This window comes from Eulemur rufifrons, chromosome 19 (assembly GCF_041146395.1).
Source record: "Eulemur rufifrons isolate Redbay chromosome 19, OSU_ERuf_1, whole genome shotgun sequence".
NCBI lineage: Eukaryota > Metazoa > Chordata > Mammalia > Primates > Lemuridae > Eulemur > Eulemur rufifrons.
The window spans coordinates 64728942-64754715 of NC_091001.1; the positions used below are offsets into that span (position 1 = coordinate 64728942).

General features: G+C 36.1%; 1 protein-coding gene across 2 annotated transcripts in view; it reads right to left on the bottom strand.

Moving 5' to 3' along the window:
• The window catches only part of ACTR2 (actin related protein 2), a 33305-nt gene extending 16347 nt beyond the window's left edge, over window positions 1–16958 (bottom strand). Inside the window, exons 1-5 of one of the 2 annotated variants that reach the window (XM_069495173.1) lie at window positions 16801–16958; window positions 9852–9962; window positions 7766–7780; window positions 3449–3664; window positions 14–86 (exon numbers count right to left, since the gene is read on the bottom strand). In XM_069495173.1, the coding sequence (XP_069351274.1) occupies window positions 14–86; window positions 3449–3664; window positions 7766–7780; window positions 9852–9962; window positions 16801–16848 (463 nt within the window). In that variant the 5' untranslated portion in view covers window positions 16849–16958. The remainder of the gene's footprint in view (window positions 1–13; window positions 87–3448; window positions 3665–7765; window positions 7781–9851; window positions 9963–16800) is intronic. The other variant, XM_069495172.1, reaches the window with a different exon arrangement.
• Between the last annotated feature and the right edge of the window lie 8816 nt (window positions 16959–25774).

Genomic DNA, 25774 nt, shown 5'->3' on the forward strand with positions numbered 1-25774 from the left:
AAGCTTCACCTACCTTGAGCATACAAAGTCAGAACTGCCTGGATGGCTACATACACACCCGAAAACTGGTAAGTTTCAAACATTACCTAAAAATAAAGAGAGAAAGGGGAAAAAAATGGTATTTAGAATGTTACATGATAAATATCTATATGCTTTCTTCGTGGTCACAGAGCAGATTAGTTGCCTGAAATAGAATCAAAAGGAACTGAAAGAGTCCTCTGTTCTCATCAGCTCCTCTTGCCTTTAAGTCCTGCTGTCAGAGAGCTCTAATTCTGAGGACAGATTTTTGGATACACACTTCATAAGTGCTATAAAGCAAAGATTTCAGAGTGTATTAGTTAATGGTTAATTAGTGCAAAAGAAAGCTTTCTGCATTTGAACAAGACTTTCCTAACTGATGTCATTTAAGGGAACTACCTTTTAATTCAAAGGCAAAATACAGAAATTGCTTAACTACTGAGCCTTTCAACTGCTCTCCTCCAATCTGGGCTAACACTGTGGCTCTACCCTCAGCAGTTAACAAAAAAAAGGAAGTAAAATGGGAAGAAAATTAATGGTTAATTCCAAATTGTTGGCAGATACAGAAAGTGCTTAGTTGCTGAGCCAACAACCCTCCCTACTGTAACTTCCCTCCTCGCTGAAATACCCCAGAGAGAGGAGGAGTTCCCTTGTGCCCTCACTGGTCAAACCCATGCTCATTCTCTGTAAACCAGGTCAGCTGGGAACGTCCTGCAAGATGTTTTTTGGTGATTTCTACTGAGCACTCCTTGACTGGTAGGGATGCCTATCACTCTGAATATGTAGATATCAACATTACAACTGACCACAATGACAATTATATAGAATTTAAATTTTACAACTCTGAAACACATACTCATCAGTTAAGCAATTAGCTATTCTGACTAGTATTCCACCAACCTTTCTTCCCCCCTCCACAGGGTATGAAAATGGAAGAGAATGATTAATACATATACGGCACATAACAACTTGAAAGTCTGTTAATGAGATTAAAGTAGGACATTATCAATCATAGCCAAATTTACATTCACAATTAAGAGTATTAAAATATGAACCATAAGAAATGACATGGATTCTGTAACTAAAACTATGACCTAAAATTTTCAAAACACTTAATACAAACACTGACTTTTGGCTGGGCACGGTGGCTCACACCTGTAATCCTAGCACTCTGGGAGGCTGAGGCGGCAGGCTCGCTCCAGGTCAGGAGTTCGAGACCAGCCTGAGCAAGAGCGAGACACTCCCCCCCCCCCCCCCCCCCCCCCCGTCTCTACTAAAAAATAGAAAGAAATTAGCCGGACAACTAAAAATATATAGAAAAAATTAGCCAGGCATGGTGGCACATGCCTGTAGTCCCAACTACCGGGGAGGCTGAGGCAGGAGGATTGCTTGAGCCCAGGGGTTTGAGGTTGCTGTGAGCTAGGCAACAGAGTAAGACAAAAACAAAACAACAGAGTAAGACAAAAAAACAAAACAAACAAACAAACAAAAAAAAAACCACTGACTTTTAATTTAGACTTTGAAAATATTGTCTAATAATAATTTCTTCTAAACCCTTTTCAAAATTTCCATTAACACCTAAACATATTTATATAGAACAACATATTTACATTAAGTAGTGACTGGAAAGCTACTAAAATATAGAAAGTTATCAAAAGTTTCTACCTCGTATACAATAAAATGAAAGAGCATCTTTAAAAAATTACTTATCTAAACTATTAAGAAGGAAGCCCTCTTGCTCTTCTTAACTGTTTACCTCATTTGCCTCTTCAATCTCCTCCTGCTGGCTCTTCTTCTCTCTCTGGCCCTTGTCCTCTCACCACTGTCTACTCTTCTCTTCTCTGGTGAACTCTATCATCTATATTCTGGTGACTGTCAAGTTTGTATCTCCAGTCTTTTCTCCTGAACTTGATCTTATATATATAACTATGTATTTGACATTTCTGCTTGGATGTCTAATGAGGACCACCAAACTTAACATGCCCAAAATTGAAGTTCTGATCATTCCCTCAAACTCTGTTCCACTTTTCTCAGTTTTTCCCCCCAACTCAGTTGACAGTAACTCCATTCCCCAGTTTCTCAAGCCAAAACCTTTAGGGTCATTCCTGACTATCCCCTTCTCTATTATCCATATCTAATGCATGAGAAAATTCTTTGGCATGCATTAGGACCTTCAAAATAGACCTGCAATCTGCTCCTTTCGTACTACTTCTACCTACTGCTACCCCCAATGCTTACCATTATTATCTTTTGCCTAAATAATTGACAAGTTCTCCAAACTACTCTATCTTCCACTTTGCCTCCCTATGGTATACTCAACTCACAACAGCAATCAAAGAAACCTAAACCAGCATGTCCCTTCCCTGCAACAGTCCTTCATTTCACTCAGAGTAAATGCCTAGCTCCCGTAAGGCCCTATCGTTACTTATCCAACCTCATCTTCTGTTAGTCTCCTCTCAACCACACTGGGTTCCTTGCCGATTCTCTAACATGCCAGGCTTGTTTGCTCTTCCCCATATATCTTGGCTAACTCTCTTGACCTATTTTTGTTTAAACATCACCTTCTCACAACCTATGTACAACTGCAACCTCTCACTCCCCTTGCCCCGCTCTATTTTTTTTCCTTTAGCATCCACAGTTGACCCTTGACCAACACGAGTTTGAAATGTGTAGGTTCACTTATACACAGATTTTTTTTCAGTAAATCTCTCCTTCCTGCCCTTCCAACTCCTCCACTTCTTCCACCTCTGCCATCCCCGAGACAGCAAAACCAACCCCTCTTTGTCTTCTTCCTCAGCCTACTCAACATGAAGACAATGAGGATGAAGACCTTTATGATGGTCTACTTTGACTTAATGAATAATATTTTCTCTTCCTTATAACTTTCTTAATATTTGCTTTTCTCTAGCTTACTTTATTGTAAGAATACAGTATAGAATACATATAACATACAAAATATGTGTTGACTATGTTATCTGTAAGGCATAGTCAACAACAGGCTACTAGTTAAGTATTTAAGAGGTAGTTAAGTATTGAAGAGATAGCTAAGTTTGCACTGGGGTGGGGGAGAGTAGGTGCCTTTAACCCCTGTGTTGCTCAAAGGTCAACTGTATTACCTTCTAACAAATCATTAACCCACTTAATTAAAAACTCAATTAACTTAATTAACTCACTAAATTAAAAACTTATTTTGTCTATTTTCCCCTCCTAGAATATAAGTTCCATGACAGAAGGATTTTGTTTTGTTTACTGATATATTCTACTTATAAAAATGACTAGCATATAGTATATGTGCTCAATAAATAGGATTTAAAAGAAAACAATTATTTTATTCCTTTTATCCATAGCAACAATAAGAAAAAAGAAAGAATTTTTGATTTAACATTACATAACAGAAACACACATATGCATAGTCCATCTAAAAACTTACCTCTACAATCTTCTCTCTGTTTTTGGTTGGGTTCATAGGGGGTTCTGTGAGTAAGATTTTACAATTTCTGGTGTCTATGTTAAGTTTCTCTGGTCCAAATGTATAGTCCCACAGGTGTTTCATGTCATCCCAATTTCGTACTATGCCATTTTCCATAGGGTAGTTAACTTCTAACATTGAGCGTAATTCACTTGCCTCATCACCAACCATAAGATCCTAGAAAGTTATATCAAAGTTTTAGACCAAATTTTTGCATAAAATTATATTCATTCCCATGGTATTTCAGAAAACTTGGGAATAATTAATTTTAATCTTTCTGGCACTTTCAGATAAAGTTTTTATTCCACAAATTAAAAATCTTTTCTATCAAGAACAATGACTTGCAAAGTTTAATCACGGATAATAAATTTTTATGTACAATGTGGTTTAAATCAATAAATTGACCTTACCTTTAACACATATGTTTCCAAAAGAAGAGCATAAGCACAAATAAACCCCACATTTTCATATTTTGGAGGGTTTTGTATGAGGTTTCATCTGTTTCTTTTGCTCAAATGTTCAAAAAATAAGGCCTGTGATATGTGAAATAGTACATCAGGGAAAAAAAAAACTTGCAGGAAAATGCTCAATGCATGCAGCACATTTCTTTGTACTAAATATAAAAATGATAAATGTAAGTACTATAAAGCATAATGAAAGAAGCAAAAAAATAAAATGATTGCTTTATTACACTATATGTACCAACATAAATTTCATAAATTTCTACCTACATATGGAATTAGAATATATTAAGTTTCCACATATGCGTAGCCAAGATCAATGAGAATTTGTAGAGATATAAAAAATTAAGACATAGGGAAACAACTCATTCTTTAAAAGTATCTCATTAGCAACATTTTCAATCTTAAAATTTAATATTGAAAAACCATGCTATCACACATGAAGTGTAATACTCACAAGTCTTATCTCTAATGAGAGCATACTTAAGATGACCCACATTTGAAAAGTAACACTTAGTATTTATAAGGCTAATTATGTCCTAGAACTTAAACTTATTTTGTTGCCAAATGTGTCTGTCTTGAAAATAAAAAAAAAAAAAAAAGAAAGAAAAAAATTCTCATTTTCAAAAACAGCTAGTTAAGATGTTAAATAATATTCATTTTAGCCGGGCACAGTGGCTCATGCCTGTAATCCTAGCACTCTGGGAGGCCAAGGAGAGCGGCTTGTTTGAGCTCAGGAGTTCGAGATCAGCCTGAGCAATAGCAAGACCCCACCTCTACTAAAAATAGAAAGAAATGATCTGGACAGCTAAAAATATATACAGAAAAATTAGCCAGGCATGGCAGTGTGAATGCCTGTAGTCCCAGCTACTCAGGAGGCTGAAGCAGAAGGATTGCTTGAGCCCGGGAATTTGAGGTTGCTATGAGCTAGACTGACGCCACGGCACTCTAGCCCAGGCAACAGAGTGAGACTCTGACTCAAAAAAAAAAAAATAATAATAATAATATTTATTTCTACATGTGCAGATTATTCAACTTAAAAATCTAGAATCAGAAAAAGCCATTTGCTACTTAAGTGTGCTATTTAAGTTTAAAGTATGGGGAAAGGAAAAAAAGCAGCAGCAAAATTAACATGAGATGTCTTAAAAAAGAGGGTTGAAAAAATATATACATTGAGTTTTAAACTTTTTTTTTCTGAGACAGGGTCATGCTCTGTTGCCCAGGTAGGAGGTCAGTGGCATCATCAGAGCGCACTGCAACCTCAAACTCCTGGGCTCAAGCGATCCTCCTGCCTCAGCCTCCTAAGTAGCTGGGACTACAAGTGCATGCCATCACAATGGCTTTTTATTTATTTTTTATTTTTTGGTAGAGATGGGGTCTTGCTATATTGCTCAGGCTGGTCTCAAACTTCTGGCCTCAAGAGATCCTTCTGTCTCTGCTTCCCAAAGTGCTAGAATTACAGGTGTGAGCCACTGTGCCCAGCTGAGTTTTAGACTTTTAAAAAACAAATAAAAAAAATTTTTAAAAAAAGATCAGAGGTAAAACCAGAGTGAGTACCCTATTAAAAAAACAAATAGATTTCTGGAAAATCCACTGAAAGCAACACGAAAAAGGAAAACAAAGTTAAAGCAGATGCTAGAAATGTTCACTAAAATTTTCTGTTGTGACTGATCTCTTATGAAGCTAATTTACTACAACTTATTACTCAAATTTCTTAAATATTAACTGTTTAGGATCTTCTATGAGGAATATGTAAAAATCTGTATTTATGAACTCTAGTTAATGACATGTATATGTTGAAGTATTCAGAAAGAAGTATACTGATATATGCAATTTACTTTGAAATACATCAAAAAACAAGATGCACTGAGGGAGGGATAGATGGACAGATATGTGATAAATCAGTATAGTATATATTAATGTCAGAATCTAGGTGATACATATATAGGTTTCACTGCTAAATTCTTTCAACATTGTTGTGCATTCTAAATATTGCTTAATAAAATGTTAGGTGAAAAATCTATACCTGCAAAAGTACATATACCACTTTTGGTCATTAACAAATCTAATTTAATACCCAATTTTGTTACTTTTCTCCATATCGTAGTGTTGTACTAGATAACAGATTAGATAATTAGATAGTTATATAATCAATATTATTTCAACCAATTTACAATAAGTCTAATCTGATTTCAACAGACTATTTACTTTTTATTCTGTGTAAGAATAGGGGCATTACCTGATCCAATGCCAACTCAAAATATTAATGAAAGCCTCATGTATCTACTTCTAGGACGATATATACTACAAAGGATTAATTAAAAGAAACATCTGGCATTGAGTATTCTTACCTTCCTCTGAACAAAGAAAATGAAAGAAAAGTATTAACTTATTTAAGAAGCACAAAATTTCTTGAGACTGAAGCTATCTAATTAAAAAATTTACCACATCTAAAATTTTAATCAAAAAATCCTAGAACCTATGATCTTCCCCAGTTTCAACTTCCAAAGCCCCAAAATGCTAAGAGTGTTATATAACTTGCCCTCATCACTCAGAAACAAGTTATAAGTGATCAGATCAGGCCTTAGGTTTTTACTAATATCACCTGCCCCACTACTGGACCACAAGCCTAAACCATCACCTATTATTACCTGAAAGAATGAAAAATCACAGTAACTGCCTGAAATGCTATTTCAAAGGCACACTTCACAAAAAGCGGGTAGTATAGATAAATTTGTCAAGAATCATTTTGAACAATGTCATCTCAAATTAGAAAATAGAGCAAACACAAATGTAAAACCAAAATTAAATCCCTAGAAGGAAATTCCATTAAAAATTTTTGTTAAATTAGGCCTACACTGTTCTCTGCAAGTACACCCTTTTTGTAATTTCCTTAAGATATTAAGACAAATGCATCTTTTATTTAGAATAAATATAAGAATTTAAATGTTTTTGTTTATTCAAAGGAAGACCTTGCAAAGTCACTGTTACTAGTTAAAATATATCACATCATTAGAAATGATTGATATTAATTTTTGTCAGATCTTCTTACAAACAATATTAAAAACAAACTTGAAAATACCTTCTACACAAGCACTCAGACCACCACACAAAAGAGTCAAATGTCTGGAATGGGTCCAGCAACCTTCTAGTAGAAAAAAAAAATGGCGCTACACAATGGTATTTATTTGGGGGGGAGGAGAATCTGTTGTTTGTGGAAAAGTTTTACAGGTGTTTTACCTTTTTCTTATTTATCCGTAGTTTGTCAAATCTGCTCATCAATAAGGATGATAGGGAAACAAGTCACTCTTATTTATTCTTCTTTTTCTAGCATATTAAAGTTTTACTCAGTTTACTAAGTACACATATGATACTGTACTGGATGCAAATATATACACAGGCTAAGATAGGTAATGTTCAATTTAACACCAGTCAATAAAGGGCATTTATCCAAATGTAACAAACTTCCCCAATTTTCTGAATCACACATATCCTATATGAATAAAGCCATTTGGTTTCTAGTATTATGCACAACACATTCCATTTTAATAACATTCATCTACAAGAAAAATAAGGAAAACAATTCAAAACTATGTTAGTAATTAGTTCTTGTTTGGTCCATTGTATGCAATCAGGAAAGTATAGGACTTAATTAGTTGCTACCAAACTGAAGCAATGAAAAAGATTAAAAATCAAAGTACTTAAAATAAAAATATGGAATTACCCCCCCAATACTAAAGGGACACAAAACAACAACTACTGTCCCACCAAGCAAAAGTGGAAAACAAACAGAGAGCATGTGTGTAACCTCACTTACCATCTTTTTGTTATTCTACTTCAACGGGTCAAGAAAGGTGAAGAGAGAGAAGGTAGAAGTAAGAGTCAGAAAAGGCCTAAATAAAATCCTCACTGAAATTTTTAAACATACAAGCAATAGAGACAAATTAGGTTGAGGTCAGATGCAGTATTACCATATTTTATGGAGTTAATAATTAGGGCCAAATTAACATGGACAGTTATTCCTGAATGAAAATTAATTCATTAAACGATTTAAATTTCCATTTCTTTTAGTCTACCACCACATTTTAGCTAATGAGACACAAAATGTACAAGTCAAACTACTAAGCACAGAAACTCCAAAAAGTTTAATTCATTACTGAATTTAAGAACGTTAATTAAGAAAAATAAATAATAACAGCAAAGGTATAGCTGAATAGGTAGAGAGTTAGATAGTTCAGGGTTGTTTTTCCAAGCTCTTGTACTCAAGTTAAATTTGACACAGATCTCTTTTACTGTTTTCTACTGGAAGAACAATTTAACTTGGGGGCTTAAAAGACTGTAGAGTGAATAGGACTGAGCCAGTAGAACACAGAATGACAAACCATACAAGCAAATGCTACCGGAGAATTCCTTGGCAAAAATGTCTTATTAGAATATTGACAAGGTTGATTTGTATCACTTGGCCTTAAAAAGAAAGTGGTGTAAAGAGATGTGCAATTATTTGTGCCTATGTTGGAGAATAAAAATGGCTATACATGATATAGCTTCATACCCCAAACACGTTATCGTCCGTAAGTACATAAAAAGCCATTTTTCTTTGAAAACCTAACACGAAATAAAAAGTATTACCTCCAACTTCATTAAGCAGTTTATCCTACTATCAGCTAAATTTCAAGTTGAAGTTCATTTAAGATAGAATTCTATCAGAATGAAAGGAGTTCACAAAAAAATAAATTCCATAAATTTCCCAAAAGACCCTTAAAAAAATTATAGTGTCCCACTTTATTTTTTTGTAATGCAACAAAGGCCAGAATAATTAATTCACTACTTTAAGTCTTTAAAAAACTAGTACAGAACCTAAGTTTCAGTGTCTATTTTTATTCTTTGTGTAACTCAATTCTCTAGTCCCAACTGCAGAGAGCTAAGTAGCAAATCTCTACCACCTATTAGCACCTTCCTAGGTATCTCAAACAAATGTTCCAAAGAGGTAGCACCCTAACTCATTTCAAATGACTCATAAATTTATAGTTCACTGAAGTCTTGCCAAAGACTGTCCAGATAGGACCAACAATGCTAACTTATTCACAAATAATTCACTATAAAAGCCCCTAAATTCTAATGCATTCTGTGTAACTTGCTCCCTAGGCCACTTGAAGAATTTAAAGTCAATTGGTGACCACTGTTCTTTTGATTTTTCTATTTCTTTCATTCTTCTAAAATAATGTAATTCCTACATGATCTCTGATCCCCTTAATAAGGGAGAAAAATCCATCACCCTTAATGTAGAACCTTTCATGTTAAATACAGCGAGTAGGCAATGCAAGCTTTCCCTCCTCTCTTTATATGGTAAGGTAGATGAGTGCAAGGCCAAATATAGACTTGCATGGCTTCCTTCTGCACATTATGGAAATCAGTTATATTAGTGAAAAGAGGAACCAATTGAGATTTACATCCTGTGTTTTCCTGCCTAGCTATATAAAAAAGTAGGGGGGTCAGGGCACAAAAACATAGAAAGAAAAAGTCTAAGGTCCCAAAGAGACACTAACATATAATGACAAATATATGCAATTGAAAGACATAAAAATATCAGGCTGATTTCTTTTAAAAATTAATAGGACTTTGAGTCACTAATACAGTGTTTCCTGTCAATGTAAAAAACTTAAGTATTTTACTCCAAAGAGTAATGGCATCACGCCACACATAAACAAAATCAAATGAAATTAGCTTTGGTTCTTGTGCTCTTATTCAGATGTTAATATAAATTTAAAACATGAGAAATTTTGCTCTCCCCCTTTGCTTTTCATGACATCATATTTTAAAACTACTTAAAAGAACTGTTAAACTACAGTTAAAAGAACACCTTACATGTCTTGATTATCATTTATCAATAAATAAAATATTACCTTGATTTCAATATTTCCCACTTTGGTGGTTGATCTGATAATAGGTCTTCCAACCAAAGCTGGGAAGATGTGTTCTGGAAAGTTAGAGCCTGCATATCCACACTTCACAAACTGGAAAGAAACAGAAAAAGTAGGTTAGTGTCAAGGTGTTTAGTATATTTATTTAAAAACGGTATCTGAAAAATACCACTTTGCATTTATGCAGTATTTTAAAAGTAGCCAACTATTGCATCATCTCCTTTTACTTTCTCCCCCGCTCCCCAATGGAATATATTAAGTATTGATCCTTTCACTTCTTTCATGGCACTGATTACTCCCAGAGTTTATGTTTATTTACTGCTTAATTAGTGCCTAAGTCCCCCCACTAGAGCGAAAGCCCCACAAGAGCAGGAAGCTAAGCAGTTTGTGCTGAAGCCCGATACCTAAGAGGCCCTGCCTGGCACACAGTGGTCACTCAAAAAGTATTTGAGGGCTGGACAAACTCACTGAACAAATGCTAAGTGTTTTTAAAAAGAAAAATGCTAGAAAATTAACACAACTAAAGTTTCAATTCTAAAGTAAGATTTCATTCATCTTGGCAAATCACTTAAGCAATCTCATTTTCCAGAATCGGAAAACCAAATGGCATTTGGACCAACATCATCATATTATGAAAATAAACATCTATTAGGCTTTTTGGCTATTTACATTTTTATATTTAGTAATACCACGTAACATAATTTCATATTCAGATAGTGTACTTCTCCGAGGAAAGCATATCATTGATTCTGACAATACTTCCATTTTGTGCGTAAGAAACAGATATTCTAGGAGATTTAACAACTACAGTAAAACTTAAAATGAAACCAAGGCTTTTTAATTCTCATATCAATAATACAGTCTGTTTAGTAAGAACAGACATTGCAAGGAAAAGGCAATTAAAACTTTCAGAGCAGGAGGAGGAAGTTACATAAGGAAATGCAATCATACTCTCTACCCCCTTTAACAATATAAGCTATGCTATACAAGGATTTTTGTGTTTACTGATGAATCCCAAGTACCTAGAACGGTGTCTGGCACGTAATTAAGTATGCATTAAGTAATTGACCAACAAATATTATAAGTTTTGCTGTTGACAGCGTGACACTATGATTATTTTAAAATATAAATGTATTTAGTATTCAGAAAAAGTCTATTTTTCTATGGCTCTGGGCATCATACATTCTTAGAAGAATTAAGGATGAAAACAGTACCTGAGTCTGATGCTGTACCTGAATGTGATACATGACTGTAATAACACAAAGGTCGACAGAAAATATTAATGTACCTCTTGATGGAAAGCAACTATGGACAAGAAACTGTTTTGTTTGATATGGTAAAACTTAGCAACATATTGAACTCACTGACTTTTGACCAGCCCTCCAAAATATAAAAATTTGATATTTTCAAAGATCTCTACAGCAACCTCGTTGGAAATGTTGATGAACCACATTTAATTATAAATAGCCTAGAACATCCTGCCATCCAGAATTTCACTTGTCTTTTAAAAACAGAGCTTTTTAAATATGTTAAAGTCATGACAAACAGATTAAGCTTTTATGAAAAATCATCCGAAATTAGGAATTTTCACATTCCCAATATCACCTGAATTCCTATCCTCTCACCTCATGTTTACACTTGGAAACTACATAAAATATACTATTCAGATATGTTTTCTTCCAAACCCACAAAACCATGCCCTACTCAGTTTACCGTTGAGCCACCAAGGCTAGGTCACTTTTCAGGTATAGCTACCCATTTCTAAAAGTATAATACAATCCTTATTGGATTACTTTTCATGGCTGAAGTTAGTGTGATGTGATGGCATATGCAATAGTGCAATAGATAACCTATTAATACATGCTCATATCTACCACCTCATTGACAGTGGTTGACGATGAAGAATTAGAATATATTTCCCACCCCAAAGGAGCATTAAACAGAATTCAAGAGCACTAGGTCATTTTTTCCCTCAATATCTTCTCAAATAATTTATTAATGTGACCTGGAATGACTTGGAGGAACAATTACCTTGAAAGAAAAGATTAATACCTTTTTTGGCATATTCAAACTAAAGGGAAAAAAAGAAAACCTCCCACTCTTCTCTCCCAAATCACAAACTCTCTTTTGTTCTTAACTCAAAATCCAGATCACTTGATATGAACTGAAATGATATGGAAAGGTAGAGAACGTGTTCTCATCATTATCCCAACCCTACCCAAATTTCTATATAAATAAAATCTGTCACGATCACCAGCCTAATGTCAGTTACTCATAATTTATGCAAATATCCCAAATATAGGAAGTAAATACTATTTGAATATTCAATCCTTATGTTACCTTAAAGTACTGAACAGATATGGACATTGAGTGGGTTAAAAGAATCCATTTATTAGGCTGAAAATGCTCACTGATATGGCTATAAATATTCTCAAAGAAAATTACAGAATGAATGAAAAGAGAATCTACAGTTTTTAAGGGCCATTTTCAGAATACTAAATGTAAATAAATGATTTTATTACATGAGAAATCATAACACAAGATGAAGGTGGACGGAGGAACCTAGGATGAGGGATAAAGTCAAATCCTAGTGCAGCGACGAGGCTGCTAGGTTGGCATGTCATCCCTCTCATCCAGAGCCACACACACTGGACACACACAACATGGCAAAGCAGTAATTGTATTCCTCAATTTCTGATTGTAATTGTTCGAATGAGTAGGTCATATCTTAAAATTGTTTCAGTATATTTTAAGCAACAAACCATTTGCCAAGTACCTAAAGTTAGAAGACAAAAATTGAGATCCCTGAAACTATAAAAAACAATTGTAAACCCACTATTACTGCTTTAAAAAGAAATAAAAATTTGGCTTTCAATTCAAATTAAAGATATCACTTATTAATAAAACTATGTATTCTTCTTAAGCAGCTTATTCGAAGCAGATACTGTCATGCAATCCAGTACTAGCATTCTTATAGGACACGTATTAGATATTCTGTCAAAATAGCAAAAACTGCACTATTTCACATTACTTCAAATGTGAAAGCATTAACAGTTATAACAAGAACCAAAATAATTCATTTTCAACATAAAACTAATCCACAGTCTATTCCTTTCTTGCAAAAAAAATCCCAATATTTTTAAAAATCTAACGACAAAATACAAAGAAAATATTCTTTTCTAAACCATTCTTTTGGTATCAGTTTAATTCTTGAAATTCCTCCCCCATGCCAATCATTTTAAGACCTGGTGACTTAGTTCTCTCATTGTGTGCAATAAGGCTGTGTTTAAGAAATAGATTTTACCATATATAGTTTCCTCTTCATAGCACTGTGGTTTAAACTAGCTCCCTTACTTCCCACTGAGTCATCAAATGGTAAGAACATGAACAGTACAATGTTCTTTTAAGCAAAAATGAAAAATTTCATCTACATCTGCTCTAAAAGTACCTTTTTCCCATCAAAAAAAATAAAGTGGGGTGTATATAGCCTCGTTGGGCTTATTTAATTTGCATTTTCCCCTTACAAATTTTATCTGATGGTATTGATGTGTTTATTAATTTACCTAGTGACTTTTCTCATCTTTGATAAAGCAGGCCACTATAAACTACAAATGTCTATACAAACTATAAATGAAAATATAATTAAGCTTCTCTGTATGACTAGACCTTATTAAGCATTGTGCCAGCAACATAGTACACACTGGGAAAATCTTCATTTTGTTGATGAACTAACTCACTGCTGATGAAATCATCCAAATTTGGTTTCCGGATACATAACACATCACACATCTCCATATATTCAAGTACCTAGGTCACTTTCAGTGTCTCAATTTTAGAAGGTAGGTTTAAATGGTTAAGGGCCAGAAGTGCATAAATTTTTGGAATCAGGTGAGTTTTCCTCCTCTAGACCACTCTAAAGAGACACTGGTTGAGTTGAGAAAAAATGAGAAAATGGAGCAGGACCAACATCTGGCATGTGATCATAAGAATGACTTACTCTTAGAGCATTCAATTTTGGGCCTGATAGAGGGGTTAAAAAAAGAAAAAATCATCAACTTCTCAAATAGCCCGTAACTTTAAAACCTAAAGCATGTTAAGGAGCAAATGAAAATACTTTAGGGTAACAAACAATTTCTATGAATTTTTGAAAATTAAGTCTGAATATCTTCTTTAATATTTAATTGTAAAAGAATCATTGTAACATCAGGTACCTCAATAAAATCAAGACGACTATGTCAAGAAGTATAAACTGTAGGAAATAGAATACAGAATCTAAGTGGTTTCTAGTCCTCCACATTTTCAGAAACATCAAAGCATTCCTGACCGTTTTGTGATTCACATATTATATCAGAGCTGTTTCTTCATTTGAAACCAATCATATCTATAGAAAATCTGGATAAAATTTAAAAGCAACTAGGAGAGTAACAGCATAAATTTGTATTTGAATTAACTATACTCTTCAAAAAAATAAATGAACTATACTTTTTCATTTGTGTCATAGTAACTGATCTTTTGTCTTAAAAAACAGTATTTTAAAATTATGAATTAGTTTCACATTACCTCCCCACCCACGCCTCCCTAAGTCCACCTTCCCCCTGAAAAAAATAAAATTATGGATTAGACTGAAGGCTAATCAATAATATATTATCGTCAGCTCTTTAGTATTAGCTAAACTAACAAAATAGTAACATAAAAATTTGCTTAAGAAGGCCGGGCGCGGTGGCTCACGCCTGTAATCCTAGCACTCTGGGAGGCCGAGGTGGGCGGATCGTTTGAGCTCAGGAGTTCGAGACCAGCCTGAGCAAGAGCGAGACCCCATCTCTACTAAAAATAGAAAGAAATTATATGGACAGCTAAAAATATATATAGAAAAAATTAGCCGGGCATGGTGGTGTATGCCTGTAGTCCCAGCTACTCGGGAGGCTGAGACAGGAGGATCCCTTGAGCTCAGGAGTTTGAGGTTGCTGTGAGCTAGGCTGACACCACGGCACTCACTCTAGCCTGGGCAACAAAGTGAGACTCTGTCTCAAAAAAAAAAAAAAAAAAAAAAAATTGCTTAAGTTAACATTCCTATTCTAATTGAATATCAATAAACCTCATATATACAATACAGGGCTCATTACCTATAACCCCTTAAGAGAAGGAATCCATTAAAATAGAACTGGCTTGAGTTTCTCTTAGGGAATTTTATTTTTTTAACTTTTGTTTTTAGAGACAGTGTCTCACTCTCTTCCCCAGGCCGGAATGCAGTGGCATGATCATAGCTCATTGCAGCTTCTAACTCCTGGACTCAAGCAATCCTCCTGCCTCAGCCTCTGGAGTAGCTGGGACTACAGGTGCATATCACCACCCCTAATTTAAAAAAAAATTTTTTTTTTGTAGAAACAGGGTAAATGAAATATATGTTTATCATTAATTTAGATTAAATATAGCTTAACAATATATGCTTTGTTAAAAACAAAACTACAATTTTCCCGTAATTCAGAAAGGTCATGAAATCCTCTCCCATTTATCCCTTGTCTCATAAGTAACCACTATGAAATGAACATTTCTTATGTATCCCTCCAAAACTTTCATATATAGATACAAGTTTATATCTTTAATAAAGAACATACACATAAATGGAATCATTCTAGAAGGTTTTTTAACTTAATAAATCTTAGATATGTTTCCACAGCAGTGGATCTACATTTTTTAAAGCATTACACTTTGAATAAATGTCCCATTATATGACAACACTCTTTTTATTCTAGTCCATTTTTAACAAAGTTCAGATGAAGCTATTATTATTGTTTGTAAAAGTCTGTAACAAATTCAATCAAGTGCAGCATTATGACAGCGAGTACCAGCTCTTTTTTCCCCTGAACAGTCCAGTTTCCAAAGTGTCTTAAAGTTCAAGTAAAATCTACTTTAATTCATATGTCACATTTATGGGAGAAGGGAGAAAAGTCACAAATGTTGCAACACCACAATGGTTAGAATCACTATAGAACTCATCCAAAAGAAGTAACAGATCTGTCTTCTAATTTGCTGACTTTGCTGTCCAAAATACATTTCTTAAAAATGGAAGGGGGGGGTGGCTTTTGAAAGAAACAACTTTCAAATAGTTTCTAAATCACAGCTTTAGTCAAATTTTTACTATTTTTGAATCTTAAAAACTAACATTATCTGTATTCTGAATCTAAGGGGGAAAAAGGGGCTTGCAGGGGGGACCAAAACTGATTAACTTCCCCCAAGGTGAGTGGAATTAACACTGAGGGCTTGCTGGGGTCCTAGGTTTCCCAAAATCATACAATGGAATATGCTGGTCTCTGCGGGCCTGCACCTGGGCCAAACTACCAGCAGGCAGAACAAAAAAGTAAATGATGTGCTGCCGATCTGGGCTCTCCTTCCCTTGAAAAAACAAACAAAAACCCTATAAACCCTCAACAGACACTGAGAGAGGCCTGAGGCCCATTGCATGACAGCACTTCCCCTTTTTAAAGTAAACCCGTTTCCTGTCTCCCGTTCCGTATCTTCAACTATACAGGAAGAGGAAGGCCTCTAGGTCTTTCTCCTCTTTACACACCAGCGACCCGGGGAAATAGAGCTCCTATCTAAACACACAAATCGCTCCGGGCACTGTGGCAAAAGTAGCCCAGGCTCGGGCACCCCGGCCCTGGACGGTCAGCAAGTGGGATATGCATCCAGCGCCAGTCTCGCTTGCCGACCTGACCCGGAGGGCTGCGGAGGTGGTGGGCTTTGGGGATGGCAGGCTCCGGGAACATCAGGGCCCGGCCCGCTCTCCCCACCCACACGCCCCGCGGAGGTGGGAAGTGCCGCCCTGCGCCCCTTCGCCCCGAGGTGCAGCCCAGGGCGCGGAGGGCCCGCGCGGCCCCCGCACGTCCCCTCCCGGCCTGTGGCGGCCGCGGCCTCCTCGCCGGGCGCTTACCCCGGTGCCGTTGTCGCACACCACCACTTTCCTGCCCTGGCTGTCCATCGTCCGCCGGGGGAGAGCCGCCGCCACCGCACAACCTACACCGCCGCCGCCCGGCCCTTTTCTCTTCCTCCTCCTCCCTCTCCGCGGCCCCTCCTTCAGCCCAACTTTCTTCCCTGAACCGGAAGTTGGCGGCGTTCCGCCCGCCACTTAATACTCGGCCTGTGCGGAAGGGGTGGGACGGGAGGTAGGAAGCCGCGACTGGCAGCGGTGAGGTCCAATAAAAAACGGAGGAGTATCGAGGCCCCGCCCGCGGCCCCAGCTCCCGCTCTGCCGTCACGGCCACCGCCCACCGGGGTTCTTCCTCACAGCTTCTGGTTCCCGGCGCTTAGGCCGGCGCTAATGGCGGCCGGTGTCGCGGGCGCTGCGCCCTTCTCCCTAAGGTATGGCAGGAGTTAAGTAAGGGCGCCGCTTAACGGACTGCAGAAAACGCAGGCAGGTGAAGGACACTGGGTCTGCCGCGAGGTGGCAGTGGAATGTGGCAGGGAAGCCAGCCGGGAGGGCGGGAAGCAAATCTAGAGGTCCTTGCCGACCCCAACATTGAACATGGCTTGATGTATCATTGCGTCTAGGCGTTTTCAGTGGACAGAGCTGGGATGGATACACACACGTTTGTTTGAAATCACGCGTTTATTCGATACCTCCAATTCCAGCCCAACCCTTCTGTGCCCAAGTTGCTCTGTGGTCAGGTGAGCGAGAGCGGATATCTACGTTTCCGGGCTCATTGCTCACCGCTGCCTTCTTATAGCAGCCCCCTGTTGCTTCACACCTTTTCAATATATGTGCCTATTTGAACCCAGAGTCTCGGCTTTGAAATCAGACAATCCTACTTTCAAATCTGGCCCAGCCACTCAAGGGTTTTGTGATTTGGGCATACCCTTGTCTGGGCATGGGAATAATAACCTATGCCTCTGTGGGTTGTTATGAGGATAAATTCTGTGCGTAGCGTAGATGTTAATTAAGTGGTAGCTATTTATTATTCTATACTTTTGATCCTATTCTGTCTGTAATGCCACAATTTTTTTTCTTTTTTATCATTTGGCAGATTTCTACTCATGCTCTAAAGCCCACTTTGTCACATCTCTGAAGACTTTGCTCATATCCTCAAGATGCTCTTTACTCCCTTTCTTTGCTATTAATTTACCATGAACATATGAATAAGATTATTGTGCTTATTACACTCAAGGAATGTTTATTGGATGTGTGACATTAAAACTTCAAATTAAAAATGCCATTATTTTTGAGAGATGAGAACTAGAATTTTGCCTTCCACATGGCTGTACACATACAACTAGAATAAAACTTGGATCATGAACCCCCAATCCAGTATTCTTTCTATAATCTAGCTGCCTCTCAGTTTTCACTTTTTTCTTTTATTAGAACAGTGGTTTTCAAACCTTTCTGAAAGCATAGAGTGCTTTATTCAAATTTAATCTTATATGGAACCCCAACACATGTGATACATAAAAATGAAGCTGCCATAGATGTGGTTGGAAATTTGAAGGGCTAGGATAGGTAGGAGGTCTTGGAGGAACATTTCTTCTCTTCACCTGCTTTAACAGTCCTTGAGGTACTTCAGCCTGCAGAACAATCTATTCATAAATTGTTTGGGTATAGAGTCCATATCTTACTTTTGTGGGCCCAGTACCTATCACTGTGCAGTTTTTCTGGAAGTACATTAAATTGGACTCAGCAAGTTGAACTCAAGCATTTCTGTGTTCTTTTACTTTTTCTCTTTGTGGAATTAAATTGATTACTGATTTTTATTTTTGAGAAATAACATTGTTTTCTTCTGATTATAAAAACAATATATGCAGATGATAGAAAATGCTGACATCTTTTCAGTATACTAATGAAAATGCAGCACAACTCTTTGATCTTGCAAATTAAGATAAATAATAACGTTATTGGTAACTGGCTTCTGCCTTCTACACCAGGTGTATCCTGGTCATTTCACTTTCTTCATAATAATGTGACCCTACATTTTAGACAATTGAATATTTTGGGGGGCCTTCAATTCTAACCTTCTGGTAAGATTTTATATATATTATTCCACACAAAACCTTTGCTAGGTAGATATCCCCATTTTATCTATTTTGAGAAAGTGGGGGCTTTAAAAAATTAAGTCTAGCAAGGTCATTGGATATATTGATATGGAAATCAGTTGTATTTCTATATACCATCAGTAAAGAATCTGAAAATGAAATTAAGAAAACAATTCCATTCACAAGAGCATAAAAAAATAAAATAAACTTAATGAAAGCAACATAAGACCTACATTGAAAACTACAAAACATTGCTGACAGCCAGGCATTGTAACTGATGCCTATAATCCCACCACTTTGGGAGGGAGAAGCAGGAGGATTGCTTAGGGTAGGGAGTTCAAGACCAGCCTGGACAACATAGTGAGACCCTGTCCCTGCAACAAATAAAAAAAATTAGCCAGATGTATGTTACATGCGTATAGTTCCAGCTACTCGGGAGGGTAAGGTGGGAGTTTCGCTTGAGCCCAGGAGTTTGAGGTTACAGTGAGCAATGAGTGGGCAAATGCATTCTAGCAGAATGATATGCTGTCTCTAAAAAAATATAAAATTGCTGAGAGAAATCAAAGATCTAGATAAATACACCATGTTCATGAACTGAATACTCTCCAAATTGATCTATAGATTCAGTATAATCCCTATTAAAATGCCAGCAGGCTTTTTTTCTTTTTTAGAAATTGACAAGTTTGATCCTAAAATTTATATAAAATGCAAAGCAACCAGAATCGATAAAATGATTTTGAAACAGAAAAAGGTGGACTTCCACTACCTGGTTTCAAAACTTAAAAAGCTACAGTAATGAAGACAGTGTGATATTGGCATAGAGATAGAGATATAGATCAGTGGAACAGTATAAATACTTAAGAAATAAACCCTTACATTATGGTCAATTGATTTTTCAAGATGGTGCCGAAAGAATTCAATGGGAGAAGGGTAATTCTTTTCAACAAATGATGTGGGAGGAGGGAAAAAAAACCTTTGACCTTTACTTCACATTGTACACAAAAATTAATTTAAATGGAAAAGATTTGTACCCTGAACAAAGAACACTTAACAACTTAATAAGAAGACAAATTACCTAATTTAAAAATGGGTTATTTTACTAAAGAAGTAAATTTACTAAATTACCTAATTTAAAAATGAGTTATTTTACTAAAGAAGTTATTTTACTAAAAAAATAGTTATTTTACTAAAGAAGATTTATGAATGGCTGTGTTCAAAATTATTAATCATTAAGGAAATGCAAATTGAAAGCATAAGATACCACTACATACCCACTAGAATGGCTATAATCAAAAAGACAGAAGATAAGTTTGGTAAGGATGTGAAAAAATGAACCCTCATACATTCTTGGTAAGAATGTAAAATGGTACAGCCAATTTGGAAAGCAGTTTGACAATTTTTCAAAAAATTAAGCTTAAAATAACCACATAACCCAGCAATTCCACTCCTAGGTATATGCCCAAGAGAAATGAAAACATGTTCACAGACTTCTACACAAATGTTTGTAGTGAGATTACTCATAATAGGCAAAAAGTGGAAACAATCCAAATGTCCATCAATTTGTGAATGAGTAAGCAATATGTGTCATATCCATACAATAGAGCATTATTTGGCAATAAAAATGAACCAATACATGCTGTAACATGGATGAACCTAAAAACCATACCAGATGCAAAAGACTGTCTGTTTTGTGATTCCATTGAAATTTCTAGAAAAAGCAAATTGTAGATACAAAAAGCAGATCAGTGATTGCTGTGGCTGGAGCTGGGAGCCAGATTTGGCTGCAAATGGGCATGAAACAACTTTATAGGTTGATGGAATTCTGAAACTAGATTTTGGTAATGGTTGCACAACTGTATAAATTTACTAAAAATCATTAAACTGCACACTTATAATAGGTAAATTTTTAAATATATAAATTACATCTTGTAACTTCAACAAAGTTGTTAAAAAATTTTTGTTACCTGCCCAAATTTACCTATCACGTAGCAGAACCAGGATTAGACACAGGTGTGCCTAACTCTAAAGCCTGAGCTCTGTTTATTAAGAGTTTTTGGAAACTCCATAGCTGTCATGAAAACCTTAGTCATTTCTAAACCAAGTCAGCCTACTCAGGAATGACTTTCTTAGAGGAATTCTAGCATCTCACTTGGACCTGATTTAGTTTCTGTGCGGTTATTTCTCTCTCTGTTTTCTAAGTTAATGAGCACAAAGTCACCTTAGGGATGTTTTGGGTAGCACTTGTAATTCACTCCAAAAATGTTCACTCGTTTTAGAAACTGACAGTGTTACCACATATATGTTACACCTTATTCTGTATCTGAAGAATTCAGGAAGGGGATAACCATATGATTTATTTGATTCTACTTAATTATTTGGTTTTAAAGGTCCTAAGCCAAAAGATATGTATAATACTTACACTAGAAAAACACTTCTCTATTTTGTCAATTATCTAACCTCTTCCAAGTTATTCTGATTTATGTTGCTAAGATAAATATTTATATTAGCAAACAGTATTAGACCAAGTTAGTTGGAAGCAATTTAACCCATTGAAAGTGTTTAAGATACCATGACACTTCACTCCTAAACTCTGTAGCATGCATCTCCTACGTGTAAGTGCAGTCTCCTACAAAACCACAGTATCATCATCACATCTAAGAAAAATTAGTAATAACTCCATAGCGTCTAAAATCCAGTCTGTATTTCCAAAGATGTCCCTAAAATGTTTGTAGCTGTTTTTCCTCCAAACCAAGATACAACCAGGGTTCATATATTGCTTTTGTTGTTAAGTCTCTAGTTTAGTCTCTTAATCTATAATAGTCCTATCATTTTTTTTCTATCTCATTGACTATTTAAAGAGTGCAAGACATTTGGTTTGTAGAAATGTTCTATGTTCTGGATTTGTCTGATTCACTCCTCATAATTACATTTTAAAGTGATATTTATAGATAATGATAGTATGGCATTTGGTAGTACTATAGACAATTTGAGTGTGTTACATGGACATTCTTTGCTTTTGAGAATTAAAAATTCACATTATTTTGACATCAAAACCAAGTACAGTTCCTTCTGAAACTGCGTGTGAAGTAAAAAAAAAAAACAAAAAAAAAAAAACAAGTACAGATCTTAAGATACTATAAATACGCTAGTGTCCCAATTTAGATCCAGCCTAGGATGATTACAATTGTTATGCAAAAAAGTATGAATGTGTGATGTATGATTTGGGATCTATGCTTGGGAAAGAGAATAAATATGAAAGTAAATAAATTTAACAAAACATTTACTATCCAGTTTCCTAACTTTGTTTAGACTCTTACCTGCTTTTAGATGCTCTGTCTACATAATTACATCTCAGGATAGGAGGAAAATAATTCTGAAGAATTATTGTATATTTTATAACTTAATAGCTTTAAATTATTTTTAATGTCATAATCACTATTTTTACCTTTTATTGTAGAAATTTTAAATGCACATAAAAATAAAACATATAGTGTAATGAAGAGCATGAAACCATCACCTATTTTCAGCAGCCGTCAGCTTTCTGCCATTCTCGTATCATCTATCTCCCTCCACCTACAGTTTTTGTTGCTGTTTTTGTTGTTTGCTGGAGTATAAAGCATATCTGGGGCATTGTTCCTTTTCTCTTTTAAATATTTCAGTTTGTGTTTCTAGCAGATAAAAGGCTTTTTTGTCTTGTTAATCGATATATTCTTGTTATACATATGTTAGGGGTACAGGTGATATTTTGATCCATGTGGATAACATGTAATTGAGATATCCATCACCTCAAACATCTATCTTTGTGTTGGGGACAATACATTTCTTCTCCTCTAGCTATTTTGAAATACACAATAAGTTATTATTAACTATAATTTCCCTGCTGTACTATTGAATACTATAACTTATTCCTTCTAACCGTATTTTACCCATTAACCAACTTCTTTTCATTCCTCCACCCCCTTCCTTTCCCTGCCTCTGGTAACCACCATTCTACTCATTACCTCCATGAGATCCACTTTTTTAGCTCTCACATATGAGTGAAAACGTGACATTTCTCTTTCTGTGCCTGGCTTATTCCATTTAACATAATGCCTCCAATTCCATTCATGTTGCTGCAAATGACAGGATTTCATTCTTTTTTATGACTGAGTAGTATTCCATTGTGTATCTATACCATATTTTCTTTATCCATTCATCCATTGATAGATACTTAGGTTGAATCCGCATCTTAGTTACTGTGAATGGTGCTGCAATTAAAATGGTAGTGCAGATATTCTTCCATATACTAATGAATTTCCTTTTTTTGGATATATACCCAGCAATGGGATTGCCAGATCATATGGTAGTTCTACAGATAAAGACTTGTTTTTTTAAGAGACAGGCTCTTGCTGTGTTGCCCAGGCTGGAGTACAGTGGCTCTGTCATAGCTCACTGTTACCTCAAACTCCTGGGCTCAAGTAATCCTCCTGCCTCAGCCTTCCGAGTAGCTGGGACTACATGCAGCCATACCTGGCTAATTTTTAAACTTTTTGTAGAGATGAGGTCTCCTTATGTTGCCCAGGCTGGTCTCAAACTGCTGGCCTCAAGCAATCCTCTTGTCTCGGCCTCTCAAAGTGAGATAAAGACATTTTAAAAACAATTACAATACCATTATTATAGCCAACAAAATTAACAGATTTTCTTATTATTTAATACTCAATCCATGCTCAATTTTCCCTAATTGTCTCAAAAATATCTTTACATTTTTTTTTTTCAATAAGGATCTAACTAAGGTTCACAATTGCATTTGGTTGATATGTCTCTTAAGATTAGTTTAATTTATATCACTTTCCTCCCTTTTTTATGCCATTTTTTTGTTGTTGAAGACTGGATCATTTGTCCTGTAGAATTTCTCACTTTCTGGATTTAGCTAATCATATCTGAGCGGTGTCGTTTTTCTTATTCCTCTAGCCTTCATATTTTTTTATAAACTAGTAGTTAGATCTAGAAGCTTGATTAAGTTTAGGTTCAATTATTTTCACAACTGTATTCATATCATAGGCTGTGGCATGAATAATACTTAATTACATCATAGTTGAAGGAATATAATGTCTGGGTGTCCCATGTTTGGTGATGTTAAAATTATTCAGTGGATTCTGATGTTATCAGAAAATCTATTATAGAGTTCCCCATAAACTTGTCACTTAATAGTTTTGGCAGCCAATAATGATTGTTGCCTGATTGGACCAAGAAACATGATCAAGTACAATTTGCCTGACTCATAAATTCTCATATGCAAAACTGATAGATTTTGCTTCCAAATAGAAGAGTGATAGTTTTGAAGCTAGTAAACTAGTTAATGATTTTTAAATGATTTTTAAAAATCAAAAAACGTACCTCAGGCCAGGCCCAGTGGCTGACGTCTGTAATCCCAGCACTCTGGGAGGCTGAGGCGGGAGGATTGCTTGAAGCTTAGGAGTTCGAGACCAGCCTGAGCAAGATCAAAACCCAGTTTCTACTAAAAATAAAAAAATTACCTGGGCGTGGTGGCATGCACTGGAGTCCCAGCTACTGGGGAGACTGAGACAGGAGGATTGCCTGAGCCTAGGAGTTTGAGGTTGCAGTGAGCTATAATGATGCCACTGCACTCTATCCAGGATGACAGAGTGAGACTCTGTCTCAGGAAAAAAACCCACTTAGGCACTTAGTGTGTACTATACAAATTAAAGTTTTAGTTGGCATTTAAGTTGTGATATTCCTCATTCTCTCCTCCCTCCACCATCTCACGCCATTACAAAAGCTAACTCAAAATGGATCAAAGACCTAAATATAAGAGCTGAAACCATAAACTCTTAGAAGGAAACATAGGTATAAATTTTCATGGTCTAGGATTAGGCAATGATTTTTTAGATAGAAGACCAAAATCAGAATAGCAAAAAAAAAAAAAAAAAAAAAAAGATAAATTGGACTTAATCTAAATTTTAAATGTTTGTGCTATAAAAGATACCATCAAGACAGTGAAAATACAGCTCACAGTGAGAAAATATCTGCAAATCATATATCCAATAAGGGTCGCGTACGTAGAGTATATGAAGAACTCTTAAAACTCAATAATCTGTTGCTTCTCACTGTTGCTGAGGCTGGTCTTGAACTCTTGAGCTCAAGCGATCCTCCCACCTTGGCCTCCCAGAGTTCTAGGATTACAGGCATGAGCTACCACAACCGGCAGAAAATTGATATTTGACTGTGGTATTGTTACCGAAAACTCAGCCACTTGTCCATGAGGCCAAAGAAGAACGAGGACAAGCGGTTTGAGGAGGAAGGAAAGAGAGTTTACTTTGCCTGCAAAGGAGGAAATATGGTAGACCTTCTCATCTCAAAACCCCAAATTTCCTGAACATTCGCAGAAATACAGAGTTTTTAAAGGATGGGTTCTCAGCTTCAGGCAATTACTGTTGAACTACAGATGATAATTTTGATCATCCCGTCTCCTGAAGACAATCTCCTGACCTCCACCCAGGATCTCCCTTTACCAGGTCCGGCTGGGCCATCTCCTGTTGCACAGATAAACAAAAGACGCTGCCCCTCCCAACCACTGGCCTGAAACAGGGATGCAGGCTTTAGTTCTCAAAAAGGAGTGGAAGATGTTTTAAAGAGACAAAGTATTTTTGCCATTTTTTCCCCTAGGCCATTCCCTCTGTTACATATTCCCCACTGTCAATATTTCCCTTCCATATCTATGGAGGGAGGGGTGACTACTCTGTTACAGTATCTGAACAGAAGGATAGAACTATTCCATGCAGAGAGAGCCTGGAGAATTCTATCTCTTTTTTAACAGCAGTAGGGCTCTGACCCGACAAGGCATTGTTTTGAAGCCCACAAATATGTGTAGAACACCATATTTT